Source organism: Podarcis gaigeae, assembly GCF_964106915.1.
Source record: "Podarcis gaigeae genome assembly, chromosome: 5".
Lineage (NCBI taxonomy): Eukaryota > Metazoa > Chordata > Lepidosauria > Squamata > Lacertidae > Podarcis > Podarcis gaigeae.
The window spans coordinates 47220559-47237966 of record NC_139681.1 but is presented as its reverse complement, the minus strand read 5'-3'; the positions used below and the strand labels follow the sequence as shown (position 1 = coordinate 47237966).

The 17408-nt window shown below is 39.7% G+C and overlaps 1 protein-coding gene across 8 annotated transcripts in view; it reads right to left on the bottom strand.

Annotated features, from left to right (window-relative positions):
• Positions 1–515: 515 nt before the first annotated feature.
• Positions 516–17408, bottom strand: part of ATE1 (arginyltransferase 1) — a 75348-nt gene continuing 58455 nt past the window's right edge. For 7 of the 8 annotated variants that reach the window (XM_083741398.1, XM_083741402.1, XM_083741401.1 and 4 more), the window contains 2 exons: positions 14169–14289; positions 516–1576 (listed from right to left, as the gene is read on the bottom strand). In XM_083741398.1, coding sequence (XP_083597524.1) covers positions 1398–1576; positions 14169–14289 — 300 coding nt within the window. In that variant the 3' untranslated portion in view covers positions 516–1397. Of the gene's footprint in view, positions 1577–14168; positions 14290–17408 lie in introns of those variants that run through there. The other variant, XR_014564932.1, reaches the window with a different exon arrangement.

The following is a 17408-nucleotide window of genomic DNA, read 5'->3' as shown; positions in this document are numbered from 1 at the left end:
TTATCACAGTCTTTGAATGTTGTGGGTTTGTTAACACAGTTCTTGGGGTCTGAAGTTTTGACACCTGGAGGGCAAAACATTGGCTACCCCCACAATTTTCTGGGAGGAGGAGGTTGATTCCAGTTTCTTCCTCCTTTCTTCAACTGATCTTCACTTTTATTACTCCCAAAGTGGTAACCCCAACAACCTGTTTAGCAAAGCAGATGCTCATTGCAACAAACAGGAATGGCATCTCTGAGTCTGCAAGTCATACTGAGTATTGTTTAATCAGCAACGTACCAGTAAGTAAATTTCAGATACACTGCTGAATTCTTATAGCCTGTTCTATCAGACACGGACACAGAAATTGATAAAAGGATTTCTATGAAAAATAGGTTCCCAATCCAATTAAAAGCATATGTTCACATTTACAGCTGTGTACTTTACAATTTTAATAAAACAAAGAACCTAAGTATGAGTGAGAGCTACAGTGCCGGATATACAACTATAATGGCAGTAGTAGAGACACTTCTGTGTTTTGAAGATAAAAAAAGCATTTTTAATGAGATTTTATATATATATATAGAAATGGAATTCTATAATTTTGCAATGAACACAAATAGCCATTACAAATACAAAAAAGTGGGATGTACATCAAGGTACAACATCAACCTGCTGCTTTATTTAAAGTAATCTCTTTGGTAATTTGACCACAAACCTAACCTTCAATTCCAATATTTTCCAGAGTAACCATTTAATTACAAAAACCAAACCTCCATGTTTCTTGGTATTTAAAGACTACTACACATTCTTTAAAGCAAAAATTAAAAATTGCAGTGACTCTCTAAAGCTACAGTGCATAGGTTTACGTTAGATGGCTTTGTATGTCATATAGTACAGATTATATAAAGTCCACAAACCAGAATAAACTGGGTTTTGCTATTGGATTCACTGGGACAGAAACAGGCTTCATTCCAAGCACCACAGTTTAGCTGTGTTCTAGAACAGAGTAGCATGCAACCGCACATTTTAGCCTCCCATTTGTGGAACTTACACACATTTCACCATAGCTTTGATACATGTCAGCACCCAAGTGACTTCAAATATTCTCCTTAAGAGGAAACTACAAAGACCTACAGGAAAAATTGTGTTCAGACCATTTATGTACTTCACACCATGCACACTGTTCTGAATGCAAGGAAGGGATCATGATAGCAAAATAAAACAAAGGGCCTTTATATTCTGCCAGACCCTTGGCAGAAAGGTGAAAAAAAAAATGGTATTTTCTTTTAAGATAAGCCAGTGTATTCATTCATATAAAGTGCCTCCATTTTCAATAGGCATATCAACACAAGGGCATACAATAGGCAGTTGTGCAATAAGATACAGTGCTCGAGAACATCTCAAGAACTGACACCTCAGCTTCTGAAGAGCAACATTCGCTCTGCACATGCCTGCCCCACTAGAGTTGCATATTGTCGAACACTTTCTTCATCGCTTGGCCCCTTCCTCCTCCTCTTGTACACACTGTAACGCATGGCTGTTCTCTTATGCAGAATCCGAACCTGACCCAATTCCTTCACATTCCCTTCATCAACTGTAAGAAAAGAAATATGGGTGTATTAATGCAGCGGCCAGATGAACAGGAAGCATTTGTTGACAAATGAAGTAATATCAAAATGCACAAGACCTTATATTTAGATACTGATATGGTGATACAAGACAACAGTGTTGTTTTTAGAAAGCATATCATTAGGTGAACATTTAAAGGAACCAACCAAGTTCTACTTGAAGATGAAAGAGGTGTGTGGATTTTGGTTGCTCTTCAGAAATCAAGAATGAATGTCATCAGTTGAGTTATCACACCAGGATCCCTACAAAATACACCTCAGGTTCCTCTGCCTATCCAAGTTTTGTGCATGTACAAGAATCCAGATACCAGAGAGAATCTACTTGTTCACTGTTCCTACCAAGCAGCAGGCAAACTATGTGAGATTTAAATGGCAGATGGAAATTAAAATCAGTTTTCATATGCAAGTCATCCAAAATCACTTTTGTTTTTGTTTTTAATTTGCCATGTTTAGCATCTGGCTGAGATGGTCTGGGGAAGAATATAGGGCTGCTACAATACTACATGATCTTTGTGAATTCCTTCAAAACTACAATAGAAAAGATTTATTGTTATAAGCTTATGGTACACAGGAAGACCTCAGAGTCACAAAAATGTCTACTCTAAATGCATTACATGTCTGAAAAATAAGCTCACCTGGAGTGTTGTCTACATGCTGTTTCCAGGACACATAAAAACTTAACATTTAAAGCCAGCATTATTTTAACGTTGGTCGAAAACCTACACTAGGGTCACAGCATTTTAACTGAAGTAACTCTTTTGCCCCCTCCAAAAAGGAACTAATTCTGTTCCAGATCCAGGTAGGTAGCTGTGTTGGTCTGACACAGTCGAAATAAAAAAAAATTAAAAAATTGTCCAGTAGCACCTTCGAGACCAACTAGGTAAGTTTGTTCTGGGTATAAGCACACTTCTTCAGATACACTGAAACAGAAGTCACCAGACCCTTATATATAGGTGAAGGGTGGGGTGGGGTGGGGTGGGGTTTTTCTCAGAAGGGTAGTAGCAGATGGATGATTGACTCAATGGATATGGTAAACCTGTTGACAACTGTTAATGACTGCAATTAGTCCTACAGGAAAAAGCAAGGGATAGTGTGCAGATGACCAAAAAAAGCTTTAGCACCTGGGTAGGCAAACTAAGGCCCAGAGCCGGATCTGGTCCAAATGCCTTCTAAATCCGGCCCATGGACGATCCAGGAATCAGTGTGTTTTTACATGAGTAGAATGTGTCCTTTTATTTAAAATGCATCTCTGGGTTATTTGTGGGGCATAGGAATTTGTTCATCCCCCCCAATATAGTCTGGCCTCCCACAAGGTCTGAGGGGCAGTGGACCTGCCCACGGCTGAAAATGTTTGCTGACCCCTGCTTTAGCATGTGAAATGAGACATTTCTTGCTAAAGCTGATTACATAGAATGACCAAGTAGCTCAGGTATGTAAGTTACCATGCGATAATTTTCCCAGCGACGGAAATGGCTCCATTATTGTGTGGTAAAAGCTCTGACATTAGCACAAAGCTGCATCTGTCAGTATGAAGAGTTCAGATTTTAAAAAATGCCGACATCACCTATTCCTTCATCAACACCTGAAGATAGTTTCTGCTTATGATCATTTTCACACTATCTGCTTCAGTGTTGATACCTATATGTTAAACACTGCATCATTGACCAATATCTATTCATTTTGTCTAGAGACACCATGCTCCAATTCACTTCTTCATTAATAATGGCTGGCACTTGTTTCACATACAACTGAAGTCGCAAATGCTGATTTGTCTTGTTCATAGCTTTCTGAAATCCATTAAGCCTTCTGAAGTGTAGCCAATATTTCTCCAGTGCTCTGTCAGGGTTTTACTTTTTCTGTTCTTCTGCTTCCGGTTCTACACTCTCATTGGTGACATTTGCAAAGGAAAACACGTTCAGGTTCAGCTCCAGAATAGGACATAAACATAAAGTGAGTTTTTAACTTCTTAAAAGGAAACGGAAGACTTATATTTACAACACCTTTAGGCAAAATATTAGTTGTAACCTGAACAGTTCTGGCGCCAACCTGCATCTTTAAACAAACACCCACACGGAGACTTTATTTCAGGACTGCTCATTACTTTTAAATCTAATTCGTTTTATTGAACCCTGAAACCTGATACTGGAGGGACATTCCTTTCTGCCTTACATTGCTCCTGGACTCAGAGTTTATTTCCTGAAGTGGATGCTGCTGTACATCTACCTTGTTTTACTTGCCTACGTTCTCCATGGCTGGCTTCAGTTCTGTGCCACTAGTTGAACATGGAAGGTATGCACACATTTCCTTCTCGAAGCAAGATATAAATCATGCCTCTGCTGGAATGAGAACCATCTTAGCTATAGTATAAATAAACATAATAAGCATAATAAACTATCAAACCGGGATTTTTCCTTCACCAGCCAAATCACAGTTTTGTCTCTATTCGGATTCTGGGCATAACTCTGCAAATAAATGAAGCCTCTAAAATATTCTGCAGAGGTTTTTTGTGATTGATCTTTGACAGGTGGGCAGGAACCGTTGTAATGATGTCAGGTGATTGACACCTGTTAAAAGTTCAAAGACATGTTTTTGGTGCCAATGAGCTGATAGGCACTGGAAGCAAGCCTTCAAAGGAGCTCCCTGTTAACTGTGATCAGCAGCTATAGGCAGTCTGTTTGGAGAAAGCCTGTTTGATTCAAACTGAAATGCTCCACATGGAAAAAAAATTCCCATCTGCAGACATCCTGAAATGGAAACATATTCCAACTTAAATGGATACTTACACGGAACTTAAAGGGTTTAGTGCTAACACTTAAAGCATACTGGATTTTTAGCACACTTTGTGTGTTAATTGATTACTAGTAGCAGGATGTATGCGTTATCAACAACTGTTTTTTTGTGCATGGCCACTACTGGCGCTGGAGTGGATGGTGCACAAAAGCTGAAGCCAAAATAAAGGCTAAATGTGTTATTTTTTTAAGGTGCCACAAAAGACACTATTGTTTCTTCATGGTGTTGAATGTTAAGCACCAGTCTCAGCTTGCTTGCTATTTTATGCTTTTTGGTTGGTCCTAAAAGTTAAAATTCCTGCGAACCTAGCAGTTCGAAAGCACATCAAAGTGCAAGTAGATAAATAGGTACCGCTCCAGCGGGAAGGTAAACGGCGTTTCCGTGCGCTGCTCTGGTTCGCCAGAAGCAGCTTAGTCATGCTGGCCACATGACCCGGAAGCTGTATGCTGGCTCCCTTGGCCAATAAAGCGAGATGAAGGCCGCAACCCCAGAGTCGGTCACGACTGGACCTAATGGTCAGGGGTCCCTTTACCTTTACATAAAAGTTAAAATATGCTTTTCATGTGTGTGTGAGCGTGCACACATGTGTGTCACACAAATCCAATTCAGTACTTAAAAGGGTAAGTAATAAATTGATTAGGAAAGTTTGAGATAGTTTTCTAGCTCCAGTCTTTTATGATTCTACTCCACATAAATGTAAATTTAGGAATAAACTTTGTGATCAAAACTCTGCTATAAAAAACTACTTATCAAAGTATGATTTATGCTGTCTGTCGAAAAGAGCCTTTACAGTGTAGCTTTTAGTCAACACTAAAGCAATCTCAGATACTCTTTGTAAAAACTTAAAAGATGTAAGTAAGTACCTCTGTCACCACAATAGCACAAGTAATTTACTCAGTTTGAAGCTGGCTAATGTTCCTGTGCCAAAAGTCAATCACAGGATAAAAGCATTCACTTTATTCATTTTAACCCTTAAAGTAGGGTGGCTTTGACTGGATTTAAGAAAGCATAAAAACCAAACAGGATCTGCTGCTGTTTAAAGAAGACAAAGTATGACATAAGAGCAAGATATGTCTTTCAACTGAACAAGAATTAAACCAACGTTTCTATTCTATTTTACCAAGATCAATATTAAAAATTCGCATCTCCTGCTCTTCTAAGAACACATACACGAGGCATGATAGTAAATATATGAAACATTTTATAATACATGTCATAATGTAAGAACTAGTTGTCAATCAAAGCTATGGCACCATTTTGAAAGTGATCTCACAACTGATGTGGAGAGAGGTATGCTACATGTGTACTATTTTGAAGTCATGGCCCACTTCCTTCTGCAGCTGCTTATCAATTATTGTTCTCAGTTGGCAAATGTATTACACTGTCTTTCTTTCAGATAAACATATGAGAAGGGGCTGTTCTCCAAAATATTAAGATTTTAATTTTTGAAACCAAAAGGCTTCCAGTTCCTATACAACAATATGAAGTAGAAGAAAGCATATGACTGAATTCAAGCCTAAATAGTCTTTGACTGGCCAAAAGAACACTCATTATATGACGTAATTACTTTCTACTAGGAAGCTTTCTTGACTCAGAACAGAATCCAGAAACTCTGGGAAGTTCCTGCTTTAGCAGAATCCAGAAACTGTGGTGTGTTCCTGCTCTAATAATAATAATAATAATAATAATAATAATAATAATTTATTATTTATACCCCGCCCATCTGGCTGAGTTTTCCCCAGCCACTCTGGGCGGCTCCCAATCAGTGTTAAAAACCATACAGCATTACATATTTAAAACTTCCCTGAACAGGGCTGCCTTAAGATGTCTTCTGAACGTCAGGTAATTCTTTATCTCTTTGACATCTGATGGGAGGGCGTTCCACAGGGCGGGCGCCGCTACCGAGAAGGCCCTCTGTCTGGTTCCCTGTAGCCTCACTTCTCGCAATGAGGGAACCGCCAGAAGGCCCTCGGCGCTGGATCTCAGAGTCTGGGCTGAACGATGGGGGTGGAGACGCTCCTTCAGGTATACAGGACCGAGGCCGTTTAGGGCTTTAAAGGTCAGCACCAACACTTTGAATCGTGCTCGGAAATGTACTGGGAGCCAATGCAGATCTCTCAGAACCGGTGTTATGTGGTCCCGGCGGCCACTCCCAGTCACCAGTCTAGCTGCCGCATTCTGGATTAATTGCAGTTTCCAGGTCACCTTCAAAGGTAGCCCCACGTAGAGCGCGTTGCAGTAGTCCAAGCGTGAGATAACTAGAGCATGCACCACTCTGGCGAGACAGTCCGCGGGGAGGTAGGGTCTTAGCCTGCGTACCAGGTGGAGCTGGTAGACAGCTGCCCTGGACACAGAGTTAATCTGCGCCTCCATGGACAGCTGTGAGTCCAAAATGACTCCCAGGCTGCGCACCTGGTCCTTCAGGGGCTCTGACTGCCTAATAAGCTTTCCTGCAACCTTACAGTGGATTTAGCTCAACAAAGTCAAGCTTACAATACCTCTTTATTTTCTCTTCCTATTCTTTCAGCTGCCCAGGTTCCCTGATCTGTAGTGACTTTGTATTGCTACTGCAAATTAAACCTGTGCCTGGGAAGCCAAGAACAATTGGCTGATAAACAACTTTGACTTCCCATCCCTATTACTTTTGACTTGGGCATATTTGCTCTGGCTTTCCTAGCCAGGGATGGCTGAAGCTATTTTGCTACTGTTGTCAGAAATGGCTGGTGGGAAGTCTGTAGCTTGGTCAGGCCCTCTCCTTAACCATGTCCTTGGCAAAGCAATGTTAACTAGCTACCCCTATAAAAGGCAGAGATGCACCACAGCAAGTGCCCAGAAGTCGTTCTTCTGTCAGCAGAAGGCAGCCAGTTACCGAGTCCCAAGCTGTTCTGTCCCATGTATAAAAACTTATCCTCCAACCCCAAAAGTCACTGCCTCAATGCAGCATCTCATAAGACTGTGTCATAACTATTAAACCCTTTATTATTATTATTTTAAATAATATTTATTTAAGTTTCCAGAATAAAAAAGAAAGAAAGAAAAAATAAAAGGATAGAGTTTACACTTAATTTCATTGACATCTTTCCAGGACTCCCCCCCTCCCCCTCTTGTATTCCATTTCCATTAGATTCATTCCACAAATTCTTACCCCAAATTTTAAAACCTTGTTATAATTATAATTAGCCCATTTATTCAAAATTGATTTATCTTATTTAACCATTTATATTTTTATACTTCCCTAAGATCGACCCCAATTCCCTTCCACGAATTCTCCTATTTTTCTCACACAACAAGAGAAAATGAAAAAAAAGAAAATAAAAAATATATAGTTTTACAGCCTTTGGATTCCAAATCTCCCCCCCCCCTTTCCCGGTTTCGATCCCCAAAATCCATCCTTCTGTCTACTGCCAGACTGGAGATCCCACGTCCATATCTAACCCTCTCTCGAGTCCGCTTTGCCGTCTTTTTGGTAGCTTTTAATTTCAGAAAGTCCAATCTCGGAGAAACTCTCGGAAAAGATCATTCTTCTTCCATCCAGACCTCTATATTTAAGAGTATAAACTCAAATTCTGTTTCTTGATCCTTTTAAAGTCTGGATGTCCCAAATGTTCCAACTTCGAGTTTAGTCCAGCTCTTATTCCTCAGGTTTCTTTTCCCTGTTCTGCTGCAAAAACCTTCTAATTCAGAAACTTCTGGTTCCTCTACAGAGGCTTTATTTGTTCAGGAACATAAACTTACGTCAAGTCCCTTCCTTTCTTCAATAGATAAATCCATTGTCTCCTTTAGTGTGGAAACCTCTGTAGACAAAATAATGCTTCGTTTTTGCAGCTTTCCCAAGAGATAACAAATCCTGCTCAATTTCATAGTAATTTTCCACTTGCTGCCACTGTTGCAATGTCCCAGAACTCCCTCTAGAGGGAATATGGTAACTTAATTTTTTTCCAGATCCGACCCAGAAGACAAATAACTTGTTGCCTTTGTTTTCAATAGTTTATGTCCAAATTGTAACAAATTTAGCCAGCAAAGCCATCGTAACAAAGTTCTCTTTTATTTTCCTGCTTTGACAGCTACTTTGACAGCTGTCAAAATTTCTGTGTCTCTTCACCAGTCTCTCATAACGGATCGATCCGGGTTCCCGTGGGGTTACATTTTAGTTCTCACCAATCAATCTTCTCCTCCAGAACAATTACTTGTAATTTCCCTTCGTGAAATTAACTTTTTCCGAATAAATAAGTTCATCTCTCGATCTTAATTGTTAAGTCCTTGCGTTAAGACCTCTACAACGGGGGGGGGGGGGCGGACTTCCTTTTTGCACCTCCCCCGCTTGCTCCAAATTCATAAATCAGATTTTTCCTTTTAAGTCCGGTAAATTTACTCACGGGTTATTCTTTTAAGTCCAGATTTTCAATAGAAAAAAGTCGGTGCTCTCCGCCGGATGGCATGCGGCTTTGCTAGTCAGGGGAAGCAGTGGACTCATAGCACCACACCCCCCCGTCACCCGCTCCGCAGCCTTTAAAAAGGCTCCTTCGCGGGTCGGGGGCGCAAACGGTGCCCGCCGAGTCACCAAGTCCATGGGCATCACCGCCCATGGTTTTTGAGGGTTCCCGCGTCGCCGGCGCGGCGGGACCCAACCCCTACCCAGCAGGCTCCCTCCGGAGCTCGGAGGGAGTCCGCCATTCGGCGATGGCGCCAACCCGGAAGTCCCTTAACTATTAAACCCTTTAGCACCGTGAACCTTGTTCTTCAGAAAACCACTCAGTTTCATCCTCTGCCGCTCTCCTTTCTCTTTCAAGGTGTAGAAATTAATTTTGTATCATTCAAGTTGTGTTTCCAGACAGAGTCCCAGATTTTTATTTCCCTCACGTTTGATTTCACGGCCTTTAATACCAAATCACTCTCTCCTTGCCCTTACAAAAAAATTAAAAGCAATAGAGCTTCCATGCTCCCTAGTGCTGCTGGATTCAATTATGCTGTGGTCAGTGGTGCTTAGTGGTTTGTCGTAAGTTCTATGGGCAGTTTTTACTACTAATATAAGCAGGCCCTTTCATCCATGCACTCCAAAATAGGCGCGTCAAGGAAAGGGAAGTTAGATCTGAAAGAAATATCAAGAGCACTTAAAAATCAGGTATTTAAAAAGGGGAATCAAGTACATATGGATAAATCAAATCACTCTGGTTCACAATGTTATAGCTGGTCTATAATTAATGCAACCAAACCAACAAACCAATGCTGCACTCAGCCAAACATAGAAAGAAATAGCAGACCTTTCCCAAAACACAATATGCACCACAGGGGCACTGCTAACATTCCATACTTCTACAAGAATCCTTTAGAATTATCCCCAAGCAGGCATAAACGTTAGAAGTATTAGGTTGAAATCAGTCATCTTTCATCCCAGTGGAATGTACAGCTCTGTAATTTTAAAGTGATCTTTAGACCTTTCCACTGTTGCTTCCTCAGAAATGCTTTTGGAGCGATTCCTGAGAAAGCATACACATTGAAGACATTTCACTGATGTTTATTTCCATGTGATATTTTTCCAAGATAGATCTAGAAAGAGAAGCTGGTAGGAATTTGAGGTCTTATGAAGTTACAACCACCTTACACCCCTTGCCACCACCCAAATTTCATTTATAGGAGAGCTGATTTTAGCAGGATTTAACATTTGTGCTTGAAGAACAAACAGGTTCAAATAATGGTGTTCTCTTCTCTCTAGTAAATGCAGCGTAGCTAGAATTATTTAACAAGGTCAGTGATTCAAAATTTCATCTACCTATTAGCATTTTCCTTCTCATGCTAGAAGTGGAGTTGACAAATTTGTTTGGATACAGCTCATTAGCGCTATCTCTACTGTTTAAACATACTTTATGATCAAGGATCATGCTGGATTATGAACTTCAGTTGCCTTCAAGTGTTTATAAAGTTAATTAAAAACAGATGCAAGTTCCAAAATGTAATAAGCTGAAGCAGTTGCTGGGAATAATCAATGTTGTTTACCCCTCCCTCTCTGAAAAATGCGGAGCAAGAACCTTACAAATTCCACCATGGTAACTATGGGAAAATAAATGTATTTCATAGCTTTTGTTTCTTTAATCAAAGGCTTGCTCTCCCCACCCACTCTTTACAAGGAAACTGCTAATACGTACTAAAGTTATGTGTGTAAAATATCTTCAGTATCAGAAAAAAAGTTCTTACTTAGAACTGATGTATTCTTTAGTCACTAGGGTTACAATCAGATTGCATTAAAGACATGGATGCTTTGCTGCTAACTTAGCAAGTACTGAGATGCATCTCTGGGTGAACACAATGCATTGTTGTTGTTTAGTCGTTTAGTTATGTCTGACTCTTCGTGACCCCATGGACCAGAGCACACCAGGCACTCCTGAGCTTCCTGTATCAAGTTGTTCATTCCTCTTTGGCTAAAAGGAATCACCAAATTCACCCATACCCTTTTTGATGAGCTACCTGCCCTATAGTCCCTAAAAATCTTGGCTTCTGTGCTGCAAACAGCACACACTTTGTATCTTCTTCCTCAGCTTTGTCCAGCATCCCTGCTTATGTTGCCTGTCTCTGCCAGTAGGTTTCCTCCCGCAGTTTGGTCAGACTCATGTTTGTAACTGTCCAACCATCTCGTCTTCTGTCATCCCCTTCTCCTTGTGCCCTCAATCTTTCCCAACATCAGGGTCTTTTCCATTATTATTATTATTATTAATTATTATTATTATTATTATTTTATTATTAGCTATGTAATCTCACTCTCAACTGCCTAATTATCTTCGACTTTCTGGAGTGGAGGAAGGAAAGAAAGAACACATATTACAAAGGCACATCTAGGAAATCATAACAAAATTGAAATTTCTCATAAACCTATAGAATAGTTTATTCTCTGGAACCTATTAAACAATATGTGACCCATGCTTTAAAACTTCGTATGACAGCTACATGGCTACTGGCGTGCTGTTTTTGTTGTGACTGTCTGTATGTTATTAATAGAGATGTTATATTACAGTGGTGCCTCGCAAGACGAAAAGAATCCGTTCCGCGATTCTCTTCGTCTAGCGGTTTTTTCGTCTTGCGAAGTGAGCCCATTGACAGCTTAGCGGATTAGCGCTACAGCGGTCTAGCGGCTTCTAGCGATCAGCTGTTAAGCAGCTTATCAGCGGATCAGCTGTTAAGCGGCTTAGCGGCTTAGGAAAAGGGGGGGAAGCGGAAAAAAAACCCGTGGGGACTCGCAAGATTTTTTCGTCTTCCGAAGCAACCCCATAGGGAAATTCGTTTTGCGAAGCGCCTCCAAAACGGAAAACCCTTTCGTCTAGCGGGTTTTCCGTCTTGCGAGGCGTTCGTCTTGCGGGGCACCACTGTAATACATAGTTCTAATTCTATTCATGTTTAATTGCTTTTAATTATTGTTTTCCCCCTCCCTTATGTTCCTAACTATCCCTACTTTATCTCTTCTCATTTGAACAACCCTAAGGTTAAGATCACCAAATGGGACCTTGCTTCAAGTTCGAACTTATGGAGTAGCTAGACTGAGCTTCGAAAAGAAAAAGGGAATTTTTTGTTGTAGTTGCAGAGATTTGGAACATTCTTTCATGGCTTGTTTATTTATCAATGCAGCTAATAACCTCACAATGCAGAGACAAGTAAACAACATTTTTTGGAAGCAGCAAGACAGACACACACACAAGAAAGGAGTACACAGTATTTTCTCAGTTTTCATAAAAGCCAACACAACCCAAGAAAAAGAGTTATAGAACTGAGGTCTCAAAGTCTCACATCTACCATGATCTTATTGGGCTCACTGAAAGCTCTGGTCTTTTTCAAATATACTTAGTAGTCTAAAATATGTTTTCTAAATTTTGGGGTTGAGAAGCTTAAATCCATTAAAGGAATGGGATATTCATCAGTTGTAACTATAATGAAAGAAAATCAATCGTATGTTAAAAATACATTAATATTACATAATAAAACAAAGCAGCAGTCGATAGGCCTGGACAACCACAAAATGAATGAATGCAATCAACTGGTATCCAGTTATTTATTTCGTTTCATTTATGAAATGTTTCCAAGAAACATCTCGAAGCAATAACAGCCAGCAAAGGCCTGAATAAATAGCTGAGTTTTTAGAAAGCACCAAAACGACATCAGAGTTGGCTGCAATTATGAACTATTACTGTATGATACCTACAGGTCTTGTTATGGAAAGTCATTTCATGTGAAACAGAGCATACCATTGTCTGTCTAGCCCGATGTTTATACTCACTGTATTTTAATTAAAGGACTTATTTTACTGACAACTGTAAGGAAGTGTTCTGCAGGAAACCGGCCTTGGAATGGAGCACTGCTTCCTTCAAGAAAGCAGCTACCCAAACCTCAAATGACTGTAGCTCACAGCAGGCCTTCTGCTGTTCAGCATGTAGCTATGTTTTAATTTCCTTAAACCACAGGACATAAGTCTGAATTCAGATCGCGTCTGGGCTGATGTACTCAGGATAGACAAAGATGCAGATTTTTATAGTTTATCATTTCATAGTGGCATATATACGAGACTTAAGATTCTTTACCTAATGTTGTTGCCTCCCTTCTTATATTATAATGCTTCCATCTTGGGCACCAGTTTACCCATACTCCCAGTTTTTTCAAGCACATCTATTAAAACAGCATTTTCTTATGCAAGGGCAACCTGAAAAATTGCCTACCTTGAACCCATTCACTTCATTTTTCAGTTTGTAATACTTTTCAAGCTTCTCTCTCAAGTTCTGTAATGCTATGCCAAAAAGTGTTTTCACTTCATAATATATCCAGATTTTACATATCAACTGAAGCATGATAGGAGCTCACTATACATGGTGTCACTCAACCCAGATTTCATGATAAACACCACTTTGGTTTGACGGCAGGAAGTGTAGCATATTCATATTTTTCTGGATAATGTTATTCAGAGTCAAATATGTGTTTTCATGTTTGGATTATTTTTTTATTTGTTTTTACACCAAAATAATATAGAACACAGTACCATGATCGACACAGGCATTAAAAGTTTTGTCTGAAGATCATTGTCTAGGTCGACATCAAAACAACAAACCAAGAGCACATTTTAGGTGCAAGTATGGCCTTTCATAGCCATCACTACACGTTAGGCGGTATTGTACTGGAAATACCATGAGATTGTTCAAATATTCATCAGAAACACTGCAATGCTGGCAGGTAAGAAGCATATTTCACACACAAAAATTCCCATTGTGTAGAGGCTCCATTCATGCAAACTGGGGAATAAAAATGCATCCAAAGTCTATTTACATTGAAAAGTCAGCTTATTTGTGTGTTTTCTGTGGGGGCGGGGATTCTCTACTACTATACTTTCTGAATGCAGGTCTCTGGTGAATGTGTGAAATGGAGCACTTAAAGTGTGCTGGATGACGTAAAAGGGACTACTTATACACTAGTTAGTAACTAAATGGACTCTACGAGAGTGGGCATTAGCCAATTAAAATTACTGAATAAATGAATACATGGAAGATGCTAACAATGTCACTTTAGCCATGGGACACAATGTACATTAAAATGTTTAGCATTTATAGCAGGCACGGCCAACCTTGGCCCTCCAGATGTTTTGGGACTACAACTCCAATCATCCCTAGCTAACAGGACCAGTGGTCAGGGATGATGGGAGCTGTAGTCCCAAAACATCTGGAGGGCCAAGGTTGGGGATGCCTGATTTATAGTCTAATATCTTACAGTATATGCAAAGGATGTAAATTATATACCTACCTGCTTTTAAGTCTTGATTGAAGCGACAATATTTTGAATGCTCAAGAGAAGGCAGACACTGTTCAGTAGGTACCCAGATATATGTCTCTGGACACAGCAAGTCAGATGGTCTGTACTGGCCCTAGGAGAAAAAGGAGAAGTAGTAAGTGGTATGTTATTAAAAATCAAAAATCAAAACGGAACTCCAAATGTTTTTAGGTCCAGAATAAAGTTTATAGTTAGCAATAGAAAATACTAAACAAAATAATCCATCCCAAAAAAACAGAGATGGACACACTATTTCTCAAACATGTTTGTTCAGCTTTGGTGGTTGAGATCTCTTCACACTCTTTTATCTTTTACAATTAACATTTTAGCTCCATTATTAATTTAATCAATCAGTGGCATTTTTTCTCTTTTCCTGAATGAATACAACCATTGATACACAAAGCACATTAAAATCAACTTGTCTGACTGCTTAATCTTTTTGAGCACCTAGCTCAATAATCCTTCAAACAGAATAATCTGATGTACTGCTAACTGAAATGCAATTTGAGAACAGGGGCAGATGGGGCTCTTCAACCTGGGAAGGGAGCTCATCTAGGTGAAGGAAAACTCTCATCATAAAACCTTTGCTGCCTTGTGGGATATCTTCAGGAAAAGTAAATGCCAAGAAGTTAAGCCCTATACAAATCCGGAGCGGAGTCGCTAAGGTAGTTGGATGGTGCTTTGTATACCTCCTTCCAGCAACTCCTGCAACCAACCTGGTGTCGCTGTAGCATTCTTTCTTTTGGACTACATCAGTGAGGCCAGCAGAGGCAGGCCTTGTCGTCTGGGCGGCCCAGGACCTCCATACACACTACCCAGGCTTAAGCCCCAGAGAAGTCATTTTGTTGCTGCTACTGCAGCGGTTTGACTTCATGCCCAGAGAACCACTCCATTGTCTCTCGAGACAGATGGATGCCAACGATTTGAGAATGAACAAATAAGTCTCACTGTACTTCACCTAGCTTAATTTCTAATTTGTTGATTTGTAGCTGAAAGGACTAGGAATAGAAACAAAAGTTATTTTAGAAAGAAAAAGTCAGAGGGATCTTGGGACACTTGTATTACAATAAAAATATCTAACAAATATGCAATGCTTTTTAACGTAAAGGGGGGGGGTAATTGTCTGGCCACATTTAGATTACTTCTAGAATCATCGAAACTGGTTTTCTTACTTACATATTAACACTGTGCAGCTTAACCACTTATTTAAAGTTACAGCTTCTTGACATATTGCTCCCTGCCTTCAATATGGGCATTACCTTTGTGCATGAATATACTATTTCTACAAAGGGTGCATGATTGTCTCAAATCATGAGTTTGCCACACACCTCACCACTTCAGAGTTATAGTAAACATCCTGAAAATTATTCGCGGAGTTGCAATTTGTGAAGAACCCTTATTTTGTACTGCAGTCAGGTGAGCCACCCAAATCTAGAGAAGCTGAATAGTGTACAAATCAAATGTCTGTATGATGACCAATTTATACAGGGAATGTGAAAGGCTGCTTTTTAAAGATGAAAGAAAGAAAGAAAGAAAGAAAGAAAGAAAGAAAGAATATTGAACCTTCCAAAAAATACATGCATTGCTGCCCCAGTGCTATGTACAAGTACTCTAAAACAATACACAGACTCCTGGCTCCTGTTAAAGCTCTGTGGATAAAGCTGAGTAAATTTAATAGAAATGTGGCTTTTTAAAAGAATGACGACTCAACAAAAAATAAATATTGAAGAAGCTGTAATAGTTATGCAACTTCCAAAACATCAGGGTTTTTACTGCATTAAATAGCACAAACAAATCTTGTTTACTTTCTTCTCCAGGTTAACACTTTACTATTTTCTTGCAGAACTGGATAATTCCACATAGATGCAAAAAGATATGTGGGTAGAAAAAAATTAGAACCCCTCCCCCAAACTGGATATAACATACTCAAGTTCTCACATATTAAAGTCCTTTTAACAGTTCTTAATGTCATATTACACACAAACGCACACAGAGTGATAACTACTGAATCATATTCCCTGCTCTTTTATCCTGCTACGGAGAACTCTGTTTTTGTTAAGGCAGCCTTCCCAAAACCTGGTCCCCAGATGTTGTTGAGAGCACAAACCTCACCATCCCTGATTATTGGTCACGCTTACTGTGGATGGTGAGAGTTGTAGTTCAACAGCATCTGGGGATTCAAAGTTGAGAAAGGCTTGTTTAAGGTATAAAAATGTGCTTTCCGCTGCATTTAAGTGACCAGTGGCAACTTTACCCACTGGTCACTTCACATGCAACATAAATCATGGTTTGGCGTCATGCAAATGAGTTGCAGCATTCTTTGGAAAACACCCCCTTCTCCTTCAACACGGCCACAAGGAGGAGTTCTGCTTTTTATTAATTGCAGCTTGTCAATGCAAACAGGATAATCTTGTGGAATGGTTTGTTGAAACTAACCAACTTCAAACCACGGGTTATGAAACCTTCGCCTTGTTTCAGAAAAATCAAGTTATACATGAAAGTACTGTACTTCTAACAAAATTAAATTTCATTATTGCATATAAACAATGTTCCCTACACCACAGGTAAAGGCTTAAGCTTTTGAACAAAGATAAAAATGCTTTGAAATGCTGTCGGCCTACTGCCCCACATTTTCTTTTTTTCCCTTTCTCCATCTTGAGAGATCACAAAGATGTACTCCCCAATCAGGGCCTAGTCTCACACCAGCTTCATCATGTGATGGCCGTTAGAAACTTGAGTCCATGTTACGGACATTTACAGTGGCACATCCAATCCCACACTTGGCTACGGAAGCCGTTCATTATGTACAAGTAATAAACATGGCTGGGTTCCCCTGTGCCCCAACAGCAAAATGAAAATGCAACACTACACCTCCTAACAGTGATCACGGTAATACAACTGCATGGTTATTGGGCATAATCTATGTATCCCACTATCCATGTGATATACCACAGTAAAGTAGCTCTTTTCTTGAATGGCTCACAAAGCATCCTCAGTATTTCATTTTGTTTATTAGATTTATTTATAGCGTCACACAACCAGGAAAACCAAACCAATTTAGAAGGGTAAAATACAACAACAAATAACTAGAATATCCATTAAAGTGGTACTGATATACTAATTGTTGCAAGATCGAACTGAACAGACTAACACACCTGCTGCCTACATGTTAGCAAAGATGGAGACTGTCTACCTCTCATTTCATGATGCAGT